The sequence below is a fragment of the Octopus bimaculoides genome, chromosome 10 (genome assembly GCF_046866305.1).
Source record: "Octopus bimaculoides isolate indiv1 chromosome 10, ASM4686630v1, whole genome shotgun sequence".
In the NCBI taxonomy this organism is placed as follows: domain Eukaryota; kingdom Metazoa; phylum Mollusca; class Cephalopoda; order Octopoda; family Octopodidae; genus Octopus; species Octopus bimaculoides.
Window position 1 is genome coordinate 25,708,788 of NC_142937.1, and position 20,554 is coordinate 25,729,341.

General features: G+C 35.2%; 1 protein-coding gene across 7 annotated transcripts in view; it reads right to left on the minus strand.

Annotated features, from left to right (window-relative positions):
- Window positions 1–20,554, minus strand: part of LOC106880784 (uncharacterized) — a 274,817-nt gene that overhangs the window by 126,434 nt on the left and 127,829 nt on the right. For 6 of the 7 annotated variants that reach the window (XM_089358464.1, XM_089358463.1, XM_089358466.1 and 3 more), the window contains 11 exons: window positions 15,451–15,558; window positions 13,350–13,445; window positions 11,694–11,816; window positions 10,925–11,071; window positions 10,143–10,205; window positions 9,231–9,322; window positions 8,100–8,214; window positions 7,136–7,310; window positions 6,138–6,295; window positions 4,513–4,670; window positions 2,938–3,076 (listed from right to left, as the gene is read on the minus strand). In XM_089358464.1, the coding sequence (XP_089214590.1) occupies window positions 2,938–3,076; window positions 4,513–4,670; window positions 6,138–6,295; window positions 7,136–7,310; window positions 8,100–8,214; window positions 9,231–9,322; window positions 10,143–10,205; window positions 10,925–11,071; window positions 11,694–11,816; window positions 13,350–13,445; window positions 15,451–15,558 (1,374 nt within the window). The remainder of the gene's footprint in view (window positions 1–2,937; window positions 3,077–4,512; window positions 4,671–6,137; window positions 6,296–7,135; window positions 7,311–8,099; window positions 8,215–9,230; window positions 9,323–10,142; window positions 10,206–10,924; window positions 11,072–11,693; window positions 11,817–13,349; window positions 13,446–15,450; window positions 15,559–20,554) is intronic. The other variant, XM_089358468.1, reaches the window with a different exon arrangement.

Consider the following 20,554-nt stretch of genomic DNA (forward strand, 5'->3'; position numbering starts at 1 on the left):
AAAACTATGAGAATAAATAAGCATTTCATTAAACAGAGTAATCTGAAAGTTGAAGGATTAAACTGGCCATCTCTGGCCCAGATATTCTACCTATTTTGTGTTCAGACTGACCAGATCCTGCAATGCGATTCTAAAAATAAACAATCACATCATCAAAACCTCAAAGCTACAACATAATGCATGATTAATTCAAAACAATATGAATCAAAATGCATCACATTTAACAAAGTTGTCTGAATGCGAAAGGGTTAAAATGATAACAATCAATTCTTGTGGTCTAAATCAGTGCTACTCAAAATGGTGGTCCACAGACTGGTGCCGGTCTGTGGCAAGTTTCTAGAAAAGAAACATTATAAAATGCTTATGTAATATTGTATTATTTGTTTATAAAATAAATATAAAATAAAAAAAAAATTGTCAACTTTTATTTTATTCATTATATATATATATATATATATATATTGTTTCCGGTATAAATTAATATTACTAAGAAATATTACTGGTCCCTGGCAAATTGGAAAAAAAAAAACTGCTGGTATGCCACATCAGATAGTTTGAGAAGCACTGGTCTAAGCCATCTGTCACACTGTGGAAAGGGGATGGTAAAAGAGTGTGTGTGTGTATGCATATATGCAACAGAGAGATTTAAATGAACATTACTAGCACACACACACACACTTGCACACAATAACTGGCTGTGCATATGTATGTATGTAAGGGGGGTATGTATATACATACACCTAATGTTAGTGTTTGCACATATGGTAACTAAAAGAGGACTTTTAGGAAAACTTGGTAGTTTTAGTCAGTCGTTAAATAATTTATTCAACTCATTTGTGTGTGTGTGTGTGTGTGTGTGTGTGGAGGGGCACAGCTTAGTGGTTAGGATGTTGCACTCATGATCATAAGATTATGGTTTCAATTCCTAGATCAGCGATGCATTGTGTTCTTGAGCAAAACACTTCACTCCAGTCACTCAGATGGCAAAAATAAGTAATCTTGTAACAGACCAGTTTCCTATACAAGGTGATGAATAAGATACCCAAGAGAATCCAGGAAGCTGGCCTTATGAAGCTGCAACTTGGGAAGGATCAAAAACACTTTTTTTTTTTTTTTTTTTGAGATATAAACTTAAAGATAAAACATTTAAAATGTTACATTAATCTTTAATGCTTGGTGGTGGTGGATTATCCAATGTGTCAGCTAGTCTATTTTACAGTTTATTCCTCCACAAGGTTGACTCAGAATTTCATCCCAATGTGTAAAGTTGTTACTAAGGTTATAATCTTTTGGGGGCCATAATTTTCATCTTTAGAGATGAAGAATTTCTTTCCAGTATTTCCATCAATTTTTTCACTTGCTTTAGCCATAGAACCAAGGCCATGCTGGGGCACCTGCTTGAAGTGTTTCATCAAACAAATCAACTCCTGTACTTATTTATTCTACCAGCTTCTTTTGCTGAACTGCTAAGTCATAACTGGTTGTTACATGGCAGGACAAACACAAACACACACACACGATAAGCTTCCACATAGTTTCTGTCTCACAAGACATTAAGGCTTTGGTCAGTCCAAAGCCATGGAAGAAGACACTTGACCAGATGTAACTAGCACTGGAACTACACGGCTGGGAAGCGATTACACACACACACACACACACACACACACAAACACACACACATGCAATAATATAAAAAGAAAACATGTACATACATCTTAATTGATGTTTTGGGTATAAAGCTATGTATTACTTGTGGTTGGCACCAGACCAATTCTGTAAGCAACAAATTTGTTAACGTATACCCTACCCACATTTTTATCAACTGCTATTTACCAGATGGTGAAATGTTGCATTAGAGCTTATCTCAGTTTTCATCCTCATTGTTTTAACATCTGTTTGTACATGTTTACAAGGGTTGGAGAAGTTTGCAACACAACACCTTTCATCCATTACGCAATAAAGGGAGGTAAACCCCGACACCAAAAAATAAAGCATCCAGAACACACTGTAAGTGACTGGTAGATCAATTTTAGCAGTGACAGTGTAAGACTTGATAGTGGTCTTTAGTCTTGTTGGTGACAAGGCAGCCTCTAGAGTGCTAGTTCCATGGAAACTGCACCCAGTACTCTCTGTAAAGGTTGGTGTTAAGAAGGACAACCAACAGTAGATAGAAACTATGCCAAAAATGAGATGCTGAAGCAACATTAGTCCTTCAATCTGTTGAATGACCCTATCCATAACAGCAGGGAATGAATGTAAAAAAAAAATTATGATGGTGGCAGTGGTGATGATGATGATCTATCTGGAGAGAATGCTACTGTGTTTTATCCATAGCAAGATTTGAGGACAACATTCACTGAACTATTGACCCAATGCCACAATTCTGTGGGTTACATCATTTGGAGTGAAGTGTTTAACCAGGAACATAATGTAATGTACAAGTTAGATTATAAAACTAAAAGATCATTCTTTATTCTAGCAGCTTAGTCATTATTTTAACAACATTAGTCATCTGTTTCATTACAGGTTCAAGCATTCCCCTACATTACAGTTGCATTGAATTTCTGAAAATGTTGCCAAATTTCATTTAACTATTGATTTCCACATTTCCTTGGTTCATAACATAGAAATCAACATGAAAATAGGTTTCATATTATAGAAGTCCATGATGTAATAAGATTTTCAGGAATGTAACACTTTTGTAACATGAGGGAGTTGCCTGTACTTGGATATCAAAAGCAGAAAGATGAGAGGAAAAGTAAAAATAAATGCAGAAATACCAGACTAAAAACAAATTATAAAGTAACTAACTCATCACACAATTCTCATAGAGTCATCTTTAACCTTAAACTGAAAGGTTTTAACTTTATACACAAAAACACAGAATTTTGGTGGGAAGTGTAGGTGACTTAATGAAAGATTAAAATATGAAGTAACCTGAAGTTCTTCGCGGAGGGCATATAAGGCATCAAGATCTGAAGACATATTGCCAGAGGAAGCCAAATGGTCTTCAATTTCTTTGATGAACTGTTCTATTTCATCAGTTCGGGACACAAAGACTTCAATTGTTTTCATTCTGTAAATAAAGCAAAATTAGTCAATCACTTAACTGCAAATAATTTGAAAAATAATTGCAACAACTAATAAGCTAAACAGACAAGATTTTAAATAAATTACCCTCTATTGTTTTAAGAGCTAAGAATTATAGCCATCAAAGCACATTACCAAGTGTAATACAAGTGAATGAGAGAAAATCAATGTTAGCTTTGTCAGCTCATTATTTTATCCTTTTGATCCTAACCTGCCTGATCCCATCAGCAAGTCCTATGATACCGATCGCCTCTTGTAAAGTGATCCAAATTAAAACCTTCCATCAAAATTTTGTGTTAATTTATGTTCCAAACACTAGATTAATGATGACAAAGTAATTTTAGTAAATTCTTCATTATTTTCAAAATTAATTGAAACAATTGAAGTGTATCTCATCAGAAATTTGGTAACAAAAGAGTTAAGCAGACCAATATTCAAAGGCATCCCAACCATGACCATCCAGTCATTTCTATTTGATCACCATAAATCTCAGACTGCAGCACTCATTGATGACAAGATGTGATTTAACCCTTTTGATACCAAAACCCATCTGAAATCAACCAAGGTTTTCTGATATAAATTCCCAACTTTAAAGTCATCTGCAATTCTTTTGGAGTCTCCTTCCTGTCTAAATTTTTCTCCTACAGAAATTAAACTTGAACTACATCAAACATTACCATTTTGAGAGGTTCTGCAAAAACCAAAAGATGCTGCTACCCATCCATGCTGTATAATATTACACTGATTCTTCATGCAAATTACACGAAGAGTACCAGTGTCTGTGGAGTACGTAGATTATAATTCAATGAATAAATAATTGATTTTGACAGATGAGTGATCCAATTGTTTAATCAATAGAAGAATTCATTATATTCTTGTAATTACCATACTTGACAGAATAAAGACAGTTTATTTGTTTTCCTTCCCAACACCAAATATCCCTAGGAATTGCTATGTAATCTAAAATCTAAATATAATTTGCAATACCTTTAATCTAGATACAGAGTCTATGAGGGACTGATAATGGCATAAAGGATAATCCTTCTTGAGTCAAACAAACTCATAGGACTGGTTTCCTAGTCTCTGTTGCATATATATTCCCGCCTGGATGGGATGCCTGTTCATCACAGGAAATACTCATTTTTACCAGCTGAGTGGACTGGAGTAATATAAAATGAAGTGTTTTGCTCAAGAACATTACACATTACCCAGACCAGGAATTGAAAACACAATCTTACAATTACAAGTCCAACATCCTAACCAAGGCACGTGCCCCTCCACACCTGGTAACAGCATGGATTCTATAATTTTGAATATGGTACCAACACCACAAAGTTATCACAGAAAATCTTAAGGAAGATGAAAGTAAAAAACAAAAACAAAAAAAAGGGCAACGCTGTTTAAGGATTCTCAATAAATTACCTCTCCATATAAATCTGTGATAGTGATAATAAAGAATTCCATTTCTGGACAATTAAGTTGAGTTTTGTGCCAACTGGTGCTGCCCAGTGTTGGGATTTGGCAGATTTCTTAATGTCTTCTAATTCTTTTTCATATTTCTTGAAAGTACTGTCAAGTTCCTGTGGAATATTGGAAAATAAGAAAAAAAAAATTGAGGAGAATAGAAAGGAAGAGGGAAGAGAAAACAGAGACATGAGGGAAAGAGAAAGACAGGAAGAATCAGAGAGAGAAAAATTGTCATTGTTGTCATCATTTAATGTCCATTTTCCATGCTGGTATAGATTAGATTGTTTGACAAGAATTAATGAGCCAGAGGATTACAGCAGACTCCAATGATTGCTTTGACATGGTTTCTATGGCTAAACCCCCTTCGTAATGCCAACCACTTTACAGAGTGTATGGGGTGCTTTTTATGTAGCACCGGCACAAGTGAGGTCACCAAGTAACTCACAAGATAAGAAGCCCCTCAACTGAAAGAGGAGTGGAGAGGGAGGAAATATAGTACCGGGACATATAGACATAAAATTCATATTTAATTATACTTATTCTGTCACTATATAACATTTAGAGAGTGTCTGCCATATGACTGGAGATGTGTGCAGTTACAAGTTAAAATAATTCTGATTAAAAACAAAATAAATTCTACTTGTAAACATATCAAAGTGCTGGGTCTTCCCTTTCTGTATTACTAGAAAGATATTTGATTTTTAACCCTTTAGCATTCAGATTCCTGTCAAATGCAATGCTCTTTTATTGATATTGTTTTAAATTAAGCATACATTATCTTGTAGCTTCAAGATTTCAATATGATTGTTTATTTTTAGAAACAACATTGGTAGGTGTGAGAGGATATATCTGACAGTTAGAACATTAAACAGGTTGAATATTTGGGCCGGATATGGCTAGTTTAAATGCTAAAGGGTCAATGTCAGCATATCTAAATGCTGAAATATTTTGGTAAAACTGGACATGATTGAATATCTCAACATCATCAACAGCAATTAATTTATGGTTCTGCATGGCTAAATAATTCATCACATTAAATGTGTGATTATATCATTATTATGTGAACTAAAGTATTTTGTTGTTTTTAGCTCCAGGTCTTCTCTGATTGAGAAGACATATTCAAAAGGTAGTCTAGCCATGAGCTTCCCGTTTTCCTTCCAGAAATAAGGAACCAAGGACTACATTATTCAGAACATCCTTTTATCAACACAATAAGGGCTGTCATTTGAGGTATATTTGTTTGCTATTTCTAGCAGGTAGAGTGATGTCGCTACACTGGTTCATAGCTGAATGGATTAGCAGAATCATTAGAGAATCAAACTAATGCAGCAAACTAATGCAGAATGGTGTGTTCAAATTCTGCGAAGGTCAACTCTGACTTTCATCCTATTGGAAGTTGTTAAAATGTAGTACCAGCCAAATACTGAGGTCAATATAATCAATTCTACATACATTTCTCTCAAATTTGAGGCTTTGTACTTCTAAGGTAAGAAAATATATAGGTGATTATATTTGCTGATACCAAAACAATGACAACGAACCAATCTAAAAAGCTTAATACAAAGACAAAACTTAGATACCTGATGTTTCTCCAAAACCATTTGTAGTGAGGACACATCTTTAGGAACTGCTTCATCAAGCTGACCTTTCACACACTGTTCCCAGTTGACAAGGTTTCGGCTGAAGTTATCAAGTTGTTGAACTAAAACTTGTTTTGGTGTTTTCATTTCTTTTGATTCTGTTTAGAAGAAAAATAAAAAAACAACAATATTTGAAAACTTTTAAATCGTGTCTTATATAGTATTAAGAAGACATGACTCCTAAAGCCATAGAGAAGACGACTTGTCTAAGAGCCTGTATCATCTCAAACTGGTATAAACCAGTCCTAGAAAAGAGAGAGGGTCACAGACCCTTACATCAACCTCTCTTGTACCATTATGAAACAACACTGCACTTTACAGTCACATGGCTTTGAGTTAAGTTCCACTGTGGGCAAATGTCTTCTATTATAGCCCTAGGCCAACTAAAGCCTTATGAGTAAATTTAGTAGATGGAAACTATGGAAGCTCATCACATATGGGCGACTGCTGGTCTTCCATAAACAACCTTGTCTGGACTTGTACCTCAGAGGGTAACTTTCTAGGTGCAATCCCATGGTCATTCATTACTGAAGGGGATTTTACCCTTTTACATATATAAATATAGATGTGTATGTGACTATATGTACTTCCTTATGTGTGTCTCCTTCTTGTCCACTGCTTGACAACCAGTGTTGGTTTGTTTACATCCCTACAACTTGGCAGTTTAGCAAAAAGAGACTGAAAGAGTAAGAACTAGACTTTTAAGAAAAAGTGTCCTAAGGGTTGATGATTTTGACTAAACCCTTAATGGTTGTGCCCCAGCATGGCCACAGCTCAATGACTGAAATCAAGGAAAAGAATCCTATTCTTAGCCCATAAATAAACTGAAAATTGCCAAGGCATAAATTTTGTAGCATATGGATAAGATATAAGATTGTTTAATAAAAAATAAAATAATAAAAGATGCTTATTTAATCTGAATAAGGATATTATCTAACCTGCTTTGGTAGATTGTGTGGACAATTTTTGGTAATGCTCTTGGCATCGAGCCATTCCTTGTTGCAGTGCAGAAATATCTTGACGTCCGGGTGCAGATTCTGTCAATAAGATATTCATGTCATCATTGAGAGCTTTCCAAATGGCTTCTCTTTGACTGGGTTCAAGACCAGAGAACTGAAAGACAAAAACGTACAAAATGTTCCACTCAAAGACAGAATAACGGAATATTTGATTATTCAATAACTATGCATTTATGAATGGATGGATGGACAGAAAGATGGAAGGCTGGGTGAATGCATGGATAGATGGATGGATAGGAGGACTGGTTAGACAAAAAAAGGCTGGAAGGACAAATGGCTGGCCAAGTGGACAAATGGATGCACGTTCTGTAAATTGCAAATGCTTATATGTCTATGCTACAAAATGTAATAACTTGATTCTGCGTCAAAGCTGAAACAATGCATTTTTTTTCACCAGTTTCATACTGTACACAAGACATGTTGTTGAACCCTAGGTCAGCTTAGACCAATCAAGGAGAGCTGCGATGGTTTTCCAGTTCTGCTAGAAAAAAAAAGCTTAAATAGTCAGTGTGAATCCACGACTAGCTATATCATCTAATATCTCCTTCCTCTTTCATTTTAAACAGTTAGGTATAATTTAAGGGAGATTTGGCTGGTATTTCTTGCAGATGAGTGACTAGGCACCGCTGTATGGATACAGAGTGTATGTATATACGATGTGGTTTTGAATTAAATCTAAGGCCATCTGACTGGAACCAGCAAAAGAAAGGATAACAACAAAACTCAGTTTCTGTCTACCAAACTGGGACAACTGTCTTTGAGATGGTGACAGAAAATAAATTAGTTGACTCATTAATCAATACACTAATGATTCAGCCAGTCAGTAATTTCACATTTGTGAACAGATAGGAAGAAATCAATATTCTAAACAGAAAATACATACGGTTTTCTGGTTCCATTTTTGAACTGCTTGCATAGTTGCCAGTACCATATTTTTCCTGAATTTGATGTTTGATGCTTTCCAAAGTTGGCGTAGATTAAGCAGATCGTCTTTTAATCTAAAAGTAAAACATAATTGAAATAATTAAAATGAAAACCACAACTAGCCTTTGTAAAAACCCAACAAATTACTGTTAAGTACTTTTTTTCTTTTTTTTACAATTGTAAAACAAACAAAATTAATTAGCAGTAACAACATCATCTACTTTTTCATGTTTGGATGTATTTGATGAGAGTATGTTCAGGCAGAGGTTTCTATGACCCGAAGCCCTTCCTACTATCAGCTCCTACTTATTTCCAAGCAAGGTAATAAGCTCCTGGTCCTGTGAAAAACAAACAGCTCAGTTATCTTCATTCAGAGAACTGGAAACAAACAACAACAACAACAACAACATTCAATGAATAAGCTTTTTGTTTACAAAGATTTACGTAAGATGTCAAGAAGCCCAGACATGTTTTCATAATTGACTGTGAGTAAATGATCCCATCGGCAAAACCATTGTTTATAAATCAGCAACTGAACAAATGTGAAGATGCAGGAGGCACAAACATACACACACATGAAAGTTTCTAATCCACTCACAAGGCTTTAATCAGCCTAGGGCTAAAGTAGAAGATACTTTCCCCGAGGTGTAACTCAAACCTGCAACTACAAAGTCGGGAAGTAATTATGTATGTATGTCTGTACGTATGTCAAACTTCTTTCAATTTCTGTCTACCAAATCCACAAAAGAAGCTGTGCAGTGGGACTGAACTCAAAATTACATGGTCGGGAAGTGAACTTCTCAACCACACAGCCATTAAAAAAAATAATAAAAACTTTTGCTCCTGTAGATAATACTCACTAGAAAAGTTTTTTGTTGTCTTCTACAGACACATTTAAGTAAGATGTAGCAATTATTCTTGGTGGATAGATGTGTGTGTGACACGTTTGATTTCATATTGCTGCTCATAAACTGGAATACATTAAGTTGGCTAGTAGAACCAGATATTAAGAATCAGTCAAGTACAAGTGAATTAGTCAAAACAGCTTGAAAACAATAATCATAACAATTAAATTAATTACAACACCAACCTTCTTGCATATAAAATGGCCTCTTCATCAGGTGGTGGCAGCATAAAACATATGGATGGGAGGAGAGTAACAACTCCTTTGTTTGTCTGAACCTGTTTTGGATACAAAGAGAAACAAATTGAAATTAATTAAATACACTGATTGGAAAAAATTGTAACATTTAATTAAAAGTAACCGATTGTAATTTAACCGTTATGTTTTAAAAGTTAATATAATCGTCATTGTTTTAACATCCACTGTTTCGTGCTTGAACGGGCCGGAAAGAGTTTAATGAGGCAAATGCCCACCCTGTAGTCAACCCTCACTTGTTTCTAGGCAAGGTAAGGTTTTTCTATGACCAGAAATGTTTTCAGAGAACACCAGAAATGAACGACACTGCTTGTAGGACAGTGACACTCATTTACAATTATCATTCAACACCAAGATAAGGAAACACAAACATACATGCACTCTCTCAAACAGGCTTCTTTCAGTTTCTATCTACCAAATCCACTCAGAAGGCATTGGTTGTGTAAGACCTATAGAAGGAAATGTTTGCCCAAGGTGCCATGCAATGAGATTGAACCCACCACCAAGCAGTTGGAAAGCAAACTTCTTTACAACACAATCACACTAGTGTGTGCATATGTGGTTTACTTATTAACAGCTGAAATTTCACAGTCGATACTCTGAGGTACTTGTTGACATGACTGAGTGATGCTTCCGTTTCCAGTAAATGAATAAATGCACTCCGTAACATGTACTGAAGACTAATCTACTTGTGTTCATACGTGCGTGTGCACACACACACAATTGTCATCAACGTTTAACATCCACTTTCTAAGCTGGCATGGGTTGGACGGTTTGACTGAGGACTGGCAAGCCAGAAGGCCGTACCAGGCTCTAATATTAATGTTCACAAGATTTTCTTACCTTCCATCTTGTCACATCGCTGCTGTCAAGTATGACACAGATATCTCCTTTCCGAGTTGTATGCTGAAAAACAGAAAATAATTTTTTTAAATAATTTCATTTTTTAATTGGAATATGCATTTTAAGTAATGTTTTCCATACATTTTTTATATCTAAGAATATTTTTAAGAAGTAAACAAGTATAACACACAACCTTAAAGATAACATTTTGGCAGTGAAATGGATCTTTATCTAAAGATTATTTAGTGTATATTTTTATGAAGGATTAAAGGTGGGGTAAATGGTGAAATTCATGAGAGAGAGAGAGAGAGAGAGAGAGAGAGAGAGAGAGAGAGAAAGAGAGAGATATAGAGAGAGAGACAGAGAGAGAGAGACAGAGAGAGAGAGACACAGAGAGAGAGAGAGACAGAGAGAGAGACAGAGAGAGTGCATTGCAAACAATGAATGGGGTAAACATGGAGTGAAAAAATCGTATAAATAAAAGCAGGTTAGAAACTAAACTATCTCATACCGAATATTTAAATTTGTGAACTTCATAAATATTTATTTCAGTAATTTATTGTAGTTGTTTACAATTTGTGAACATTAAAACAGAGAGTGAGAGACTTTGCTGTTTTTACGTCAACACCGGAAGTTGACATTGAGAAACCTTTTCAAAGAAGTGAATCATAAATATAAAGTAATACTTTTTATTTAAAAATTTAAAATGATTTGTGAGGATTAAATTTATTTTCTAATAGAATATAGAAAAATTAGACAAAGCAAAGAGTGATTAAACTTACCGTTGGTTGCTGAATGCTGCAGAGTGCTCGCACTTTTTTGGAATGCAGATTTTTTAGGCATCGAGATTTGAGTGGGATGATATGATGGCTGTCTTCAAGGAGAGAATCAACTTTTTGTTCACAGCTGTCAAGCATTTTGTGCATTTCCTGGTGTGGAGTAAAGAAGAAAAACAAAACTGAAATACATAAACTGAGTTCACACATCTATTTGATGTTTGGCAATGTTAAAATTAAATTCAAACTTTTATACATTAAAGGGAATTTTCAACTTCTAATATAACTTTTAGTCTTAGGTCCTCCAGCTATAAGCTAGCAAAAGAGCAAGAAGTGTTTCTACTAGCTGTCACTAAGGGTTCATACTCTTGCAAACTGCATGGTGGTGACCTCACTGTTGCTGGTGGAATTAAAAAAGCACCTGGTACATGTTGTAAGGTGAATGGCATAAGGAACAGCATCCAGTCCAAGAAACCATATCAAAGGAGTCAGTGGAACATGATGTAGTACTTAGGCCTATTGGCACCTGTCAAACTGTCAAACCAAAGCCAGAACAGAACATGTTTTACTAAAGAGGATTAGATCATACTGAGGTTATAACAGAAGACACCGAGTGCAGGCAATGGCTGTGTTGTTAAATTTGCTTCTCAACCACATGCTCCTGGTGTGTGTGTAGAGAGAGATAGAGAGAGAGAGGGAGAGAGAGCCACCACATGAAACTACAAATTTTCTCAAATACGTTTATCAAAATTTTAAAAAATAAGCAATCAAGAACCTGAAGTTCTTTAAGGAATTGTTCTGTTGGTTCCACACCAAGATTGTCTTGAGGAAAACGACTGTTCAGTAAGGATGTCTGCTGAGATATCCAGTTTCTACAATCTTCAGCTTCATTATAAAACTGAAAAGAAGAAAGTATTTAATGACAAGACTTACAGAAATATCAAAATCTTCAAACTGTAAAGGAGATTTTCAACAAAGAAGGTTTAACAGTGTTTTAAAAAAATAGTTATTCTTTCTACATGTGTGACTAAATATTCTTTTAATTTCTCCGAAACATATTATATACAATTTAATGGCTGGCTTAGGAGTGGTATTTATTCTATTTGAGAAGACTGAATTGAATAGCACGTTCTAATGGCTGTACCTGTTATCAATTCAAGAATTTGTGAACAGAATTCACCTCGCCTCATAGTAAACTAATTTACTTCATAAAGTTTAAAATTTTTTGTCTTTTTGCTGATATAAGAAACCTGCTTTTGTCCCTCGTTTCATATTTTAAACCTTCATCTCCTAGCATAAAACTACCTTTCTCTCAACTGTAACCCAACTCCTTTGGAGTTGGGGGGGGGGCTTAATCTTGCAAGTTACAATGTGATTTTCACTGTTGCTGGTGTCATTGAAAAAGAAAAAAAAACAACATCCAGTATACTCTTTGAAATGGCTGGCTTTAGCCATAGAAACCATGTCAAAGAAGACATTGGTGCTTGATGCAGCCCTCAAACTCATCAGATACTGTCAAAGTGTCCAACTCATGTCAACATGGGACACAAATGTTAAAAGATGTTGATGACGATGTAGGCCATCAATTGTTACTTCAGTTTTCTTTCCATTATCATCAATATCTTGATAAATTAGATATTATCATGAGAATTCAAGGATATTAGAATAGTGGTGTGTGAAGGCAGGTGCTGGTACAATTCACAACCAAAAAAATATGGCATCTGAAAAATATCAATTATTTCAGAGACTTTTTATTGGAGGGGTGGATGTATACATTAATCTCATAGCAACTGTTACTGAGGAAAGTATAAGGGTTAGTAAAACAAATAAAATTCCTTAATGTGTGTAACCCTTAATGATACATGTCACAACCCTTCTAGACAGTAAAGGAATCCTTTGCGTGAATGTTTGATCTGCTAGAAATACCAGCTACATCTAACTGAAATTATACCCCCATCATAAAAAAAAAGAGTTACATTGGACAATGTGGTCCTAGATAGACTATAGCTGAGTAAATTGGAATGCCTAATAATTTTTCCCACATCAGGGTTGACCCAGACTAAACGCTGTCTCTTCAAAATAATCATATCATTTTTCAATTTCAAGGGAATTTTTACTGGGCTATGGGCTCACACAACTGTATAAACAACCCTGCACACTTTCCTTAACCTTTTTGATACCAACCTTCCTGAAACTGCCCTTAGTTTTATGATGCTTTAAAGTGATCTAAATCAAAACCTTCCATCAAATTTTCATGTTAATTTATGTTCTAAACACCAGCTTATTAACAAAATTATTTTAATAAATTTTTCATCATTTTCAAAATTAATTAGAGCAAAAGCATGGTATTTCAACAGAAATATTGGTTAAAAAAAAAAAAGAAAAAAGGGTTTGACATATAGAGAGCAAGGTTTGAGAACAAACACCTTACCTTTTGATATTGGTCTGTGCTGTCAATCAAAGCTTGCTGGCAAGATGTTAGTTGGATCAACCAACTCCAGTATGTGTGTAATGAGGTCATGGAGGACTTTGTAAGGAAAACAAAGAGAGAAGTTTAGCATCAAACAACAACAACAACAACAATAATAATACACCTTTCTATTATAGGCATAAGGCCTGAAATTTTGAGGGAGGGGACTAGGTAATTACATTCACCCCAATGTGAAACTGGTATATTATTTTATTGACTCTGGAAAGATTAAAGTCAAAGTTGATCTTGGCAGGATTTGAACTCAGAACTGTAAAGAGCAGAAACAAATACTGCAAAACATGTTGTCTAACACTCTACCAATTCAGCCAGCTTGGCAATAACTGAATGAAAAGAAAATTCCAGAAAAGCCTACAGAAATTTGCCTGAATTTTGTTGATATTTCTTAGTTTGAAGATGTCTAATGGTTCAAATTTATTTAGAAAAAGAAAAAAAGCACTTTCTTCACTCTACTCTAGAATGACACATTATTACTATGCAAGCTACAAAACTAGAAAATGGACACAATCTGATCTATTATAATATCTGATACAATTATATGATTCTAAAAGGTAGTCAATAGTTGATCTGCTATGACACATGTGAGATGGAGAGAGAGAGTCTTCTACCACTTTCCGCCTACCAAATCCTCTCAGCAGCCAGGTGAGAAGACATACCAACAACTGAATCCACAACCACATGGTTTGGAAGCAATTTCATCATCATTATTTAACGTCTGTGTTCCATGCTAGCATGGGTGGGATGGTACCACAAGAGCTGGCCAGGTCGAAGCTTGCATCAGACTTCTGTTACTGTTTTGGCAGGATTTTTACAGCTGGGTGCCCTTCCTAACACCAACCACTCAGCAGAGTGGACTTAGCGCTTTTTATGTGGCACAAGCACAGACGAGGTAGTTTTGGCAACGTTTTTACAGCTTGATGCCCTTCCGAACACCAACCACGTTACAGTGTGGACTGGGTGCTTTCAAGTGGCACCTGCACTCACAGGGTCACCAAGTACTTACAGGACAAAAACTCTTAAGAGGGGAGGAGGCATTGGAGGAGGTGATGATGAAAAGGCTATAGTGAGACAGATACAGGTGTCTTGCTGAAGAGGAAGTACAAGATTACCCAGCCGGAGAGAGAAAGATCAGAATGAAGACAGAAAACAGGTGTGCTACCACAAAGAAAATACACAGTTGCCCAACCTGAGGAAAGTGCAAGAGACAGAGAGAGAGAGAAAAGAGAGAGAGAGAGAGAGAGAGAGAGAAAGAGAGAGAGAGAAAGAGAGAGAGAGAAAGAGAGAGAGAAAGAGAGAGAGAGAAAGAGAGAGAGAGAAAGAGAGAGAGAGAAAGAGAGAGAGAGAAAGATGAGAGAGAGAAAGAGAGAGAGAGAAAGAGAGGACTGCAAGATGGAGATGGTGGCAAAATGCCGGGCATACTCACAAAGAATGGGGATCAGAGTATAAATGAGATGGTTGAGTAAAGGAAGAGAGAGAATCCTTGAGGGTCAAATGCCATAATTTAAGTGACAGGATATTGCAAAGGGAGTGCGAGTAAATGGTGAAAGACCTGGGTATATATAGAGTTGGAGGGGCTACTGGATAGCAATGATACAGAGGAACAGGGGTGTGAGGACAGGATTGGGGAGTGAGAACTAGGCATAGTGTATGAAGGAGGAAATGTGAGAAAGAGATGTAGATTGGTTTATTGGGGTAGGATGAGGGAAAAGTTTCCTTGTTACATGTGGGTGGAACACCCAGGTTGGGGGCTAGCAGATGGCAATAATAGAGTGAGACAAGGCCTGTGGGTAGCACGCACAGGTCAGGGGCAAGCAGAGAGTGATTTCTTAATCATAAATCCTATGCCTGTGTCTATCAAGTGTAACCTGTTAATTCATTAGTTTATTCTAATCACCATAATGAAGGCCATACTGGAGCAGTGCCTTCTAAGAACTCTAGCTCACCAAAGTCAAGTTATGTGAGGCCAGGAGGATTAATCTATATGAAAGTGGAAGGTATATAGGAATATCTATTCAAGCATACAAGAGTTTGACAACTAATTTACCTCAATGGTTTTTGCAGCTGGGTGCCGATTCCGCACAAGAGATTCTCCTTTGTCTTGTACAACATTGAATTGGGCTTCTCGTGATCCCATATCACTAAGGAGACCCTGCTGTAATACAATTTTAAACACAAAATTAACAATGATCTAAAGATCATTTAGAAAAAAACAAAAAGAAAAAATGCCAAATTTACTAAAATACTTAAAAGATATAACAATGACATGACAGGGTCATAGAATTGATTAAATTTGGCCCATTTTTTATTAACCCCCCCACCCCGCAAAAAACCTAATATCCTCCATCTCTATATGCATACACACACACATCCCTTTATAACTGTTTTCCATGCTGGCACAGTTTGGACTGTTTGCCATGATCTGGCAAGCACATCAATTGCCATTCCCTGATTTTGTATGGTTTCTAAAGCTTCATGTCCTTACAAACACCAATCACTTTATAGAGTGTGTCAAGTGTCTTTTTTTCATGCCACAACCACTAATGAGGTTGCCATGTAAACTTGCAAGACAGAAAAAGAACAGGAAAATACGAGTATGTACAAATGTGTGTGTGTGTTGTGTGTATAAAGATATATATATATATATATATATATATATACACACACACACACACACACACTTATCTACACAAACACCTACATACATGAAGAGCTTCTTTCAAATTAGTTTTAATTGAAGATGTCAAAGTTATTTTACTAAATATTTCATTACTTGCAAAATTAATTGAAATGTATTTTAACAGAAATATGGTAACAAAAGGGTTAAATAGTCCACAATCAATGAAGTGCTGTTCTGCTATTGTCTTTATCTAGCCTGACCCTTAAGTGGCCTCTAATGACTGCTGCTAGCAGGATATGTGTGTTGGGGTTCATATAGATTATTGTATTAGTGAGCTGATGTCATGTCAGCACTGACACATACATGTGCACACATGCAGACACACACACACAAATATATGGAGTTACCAGAAAATTCTCAAATGAAAAGGTTTATAAATCAAAAATTCTTATATAAAAATGGTTTCCATTAAAACTTGTGTAGTTAAAGTTCAAAATGCAATAAATTTGAAACAAACAAATAAACAAAATAAAATAAAATAAACAAAAATATAAAATAAAAAGAAATATTTAAAAAATGATCCTTCATTATAAATCATTTAAAATTAGTTTGAAGAAACTTTAATTCCAACAATCTGTTAAAATGACATTTTGATAATCATACTAGGATTAGGCATCATTCAAGCATGAAAGCAGTCTGTTCAGCAACACAATGCCAAAATTGCTTATCTAAATTCCCTTTTCTTTTGCAGCTAATATTTCCAGTCTTTGTGATGACTATTAGTTTCATTGACACACAGAACAATGAAAAGGAAGAGGTCTTGTGTTAAATTTGAGTATCAGAATAACAGGCTTAGAACATGTAGCTGTAATAGAACTGAAATCAAGATCTGCCAATATCTGTTGTACCAGCAACTCACTATATTATTATGGATTGACAACTCACTATATTATTACAGATCAAGAAATTATAACAATGTAGAATCAAGTTTTTCAAAGTGCTAGATGAAAATAGCTGAAGGCTGAAAATAAACTGCTTAAAAGTGAATGAATATTCAAATAGAGGTCGCCAATTAAACTGACAAAAGATAATGAGCCATATTGAGTTGGTCAATGTTGCACTTTACTCTAATGGAGGTTCTCAGCTACCATTTCTTCCATTTTTTTATCCTTTTTCTTCTGGAAGCAATCCTTTCCAACTGATAATAATCTGTTGATTTCAATATTTCAAAATATCAAAAATTATTGAAAGAAAAATTAACAGTTTATGATTGATTGGGACTTTATTTACATGAAATGATTTCAAAATTTTTTTATGAATCTAGTTTAGACTACATAGAGCTTCCAACTTTGTTACTATGCAAGAGGCTCTACTGAATGTAAATCATATCAGAATGAGGATGTGATAAGCATGACTAAACAAAGTTGCAGATCAGGATGAAACAGGCTCAACAGGATCATCAAAAGAACTGAAGGAGAATGTAGCCCATGATGGACTAGTTACAAGGTCAGTATAATACAGGATCCAATTACATCAACTAAAAACTCTCCCTCTAACAAGGCCTTGTGCCTGATAAACAAAATATTGCTAAAAGTCATTAATTAAATGGAGTCAATGCTGTAAAAAGAGAAAAAGGAAATATCAATCTTAAATTTAGCCAATATTCAAATTATAGCACCAAGAACCCAAGGCTTAAGCTTCATCTTGCAATTGTGGGGAAAATGAATAATGAATATGAATGCACTTGTACCAAAGCAAATCCCTAACAACTACAGTCGATAATATGTTTGTATATATATTCATATATATAGTGCATGTGCAAGCTTTATTCAAGATGTCAAATCTTTTTAGAGCAAAAAAAAGTTTCATAAAAAATAAAAATGACATAAAAAAAATAACAAAAAGCCAACCTTTATCATTTTAAATTAACTTCAATTAACATCGTTTTTAATTTAGTCACAAGACCACTAATTTCAAGAGGGACAGGGTTAGTCGAATTCATCAAGCCAAGTACTTGACACCAACAATCTTTGAAATCTGAATATAAGCATTTTGTCCGTCTAAAGCAACACTCTAATGCGTCTGACAATCCATTGGTGCCATAACTTCAAACTTGGTATTAATTATTAGTTGTTTTTGATAATTTTTATTAACTCACTCAGTTATGTTACCAAGACAATCTCTTCAGTATTATTAATTATAAACACTCAGATTTACAGAACAAGTTCTAAGAAAAATGGTCTATCTCTTTGCTTTTAAATAATAATATTCAGTCTAGTCTTGTTAGTAAGTCATTAAATCATGCACTAATGAATAGTAATATAACTTCAATTAAAATTTCCAATTTTATTTTAATATGACATAACACATAAATCATGTCGAATAAACCAGTTAAGTTTTAAAATACTAAACAGAAATTAGTAAACATTCAGAGATTTAACCCTTTTGATACCAACCTGCCTGAAATTATCTCTGGTTTTAATCCAAACTTCCTGTTTTAAAATGATTTATAACTGTGAATTTGAAGTTAATTTATGTTCCAAACAACAGCTTAATAATGATAGATATTTTAACTAAATTCTTCATTAGTTTTAAAATTAACTGAAACAAAGGCAATGTATTTCAACAGAAATATCTTAACAAAAGGGTTAAAAATCTGTCTGTTTGTTAACTTGAACATTTCAATATTTACTTTTAGAGATTCAGTCAGAAGTGGAAGGAAAGCAGCCATGATCTTCTTCCAGGAATTCAAGACTGGTGGAAGGAGAAGGAACTGCAGTTGATGGGTTGATAGGATCAGAAGTAGCACTTTAAATACTGAGCAATGTTTGAAGCCAATAAAATGGTCTAGATACTTGCAACAGAGTGGACTACACTTCAGACACCCAAAAGCTAAGCAATGGTGATAAACCAGGTAAAGATTTAAGTCTGTCATCAACTGGGCTCATGCAGTTTCCAATCTGTTACTTGTTCATTTGCAAAGCTTAGGTCAATCCAAGGCTGTATATGAAAACACTTGCCCAAGATACCATGCATTGGAATTGAATCCAAAACTCAGTGTTTACAAAGCAACCATCTTAAGCCCACGACCATTAATTCCTCTCACAGAAGGCATGGAACCATGAAATTTACACATTTTGGACATTATTATTTACTTTCGATACTAGTCCACATTCTGATAATTAACTCATAAACCCAACACTTAACTAATTACATAACAGTTATTATACAGCATTTATCATTGATTACATTCCCACTGGAGAACACAGCATCCACTCAAGACATACATTAAGGATAGAGCGAGTGAGAGTTGAGTGTCTGCCAAGGATAGAACAATAAACTTCAAACTTTTAGCATGCTTTCAAATTCGTTAGCTGTGACTCTCTTGTAAGCAATTAAACCAGCCAAACAGGGTATGTAGCAAAATTCATCTCAAAACATTCGTTGTTGAATAATTACACAATATCAAGCCACTGGTCATTGTTAGAAACCCCTGTTATCTCCTCCAGAAAGCAGGTTTCAATCCAGAGGCCACACAAAGTAAAACAGCTTACAGAACAGTGTAGGGATTCTCAGAAAACTTCAGGTGACTGAATTAAATCTGCTTAGTGATACCATCCAAAAACAGAAAGCAACAAGCCATGGTTGCAGATATTTCATGACGATGCATGCAATTAAAAAAATAATAATAATTTCTAATTTTGATACAAGGCCAGTAATTTTGAGGGAAGGGGTCAAGTTAATTGTATCAACCCCAGTACCTGACTGGCACTTTATCATATCAACTCTGAAAGGATGTAAGGTTACACTGACCTCAATGGCACTTGTACCCAGAATGTGAAGAGCCAAAAGAAATACTGCTCTACATTTTGTCCAATGCACTAACGATTGTGCCAGCTTTTTGCCCTAATAATCATCATCATCATCATTTAACGTCCGTTTTCCATGCTGGCATGGGTTGGACGGTTTGACTGAGGGCTGGCAAGCCAGGAGGCCACACCAGGCTCCAATCTGATCTGGCAGTGTTTCTACAGTTGGATGCTCTTCCTAACATCAACCACTCTGAGTGTAGTGGGTGCTTTTTACGTGCTACTGGCACAGATGCCAGTCAGGGCGATTCTGCCAGCTCACCGCCTTAATAATAATAATAATAATAATGATTTCTGATTTAGGCACAAGGTCAGCAACTTTCAGGCTTCGTCAATACCAAGGACCTCAGTATTTGAGGGGTACTTTATTTTACGAACCCCAGAAAGGATGAAAGGCAAAGTAGATTTGGTAGGATTTGAGCTCAGAACATAAACAGCTGCAAGAAATGCCATTAAGCATTTTGTCTGATGTGCTAATGATTCTGTCAGCTCACCACCATAACAACAACAACAACTGAATGCATATGAACTCACTAAAAGCAATCCAAATGTAGAAAAACCAGCAAGGCTTTCATTGGAAACTTAAACATTGTAAAAAAAAAATTTTAAAAAAAGCATTTCATTTGGGAAAAATTAAAGAAAATGTACATGAAAGTTTTAGT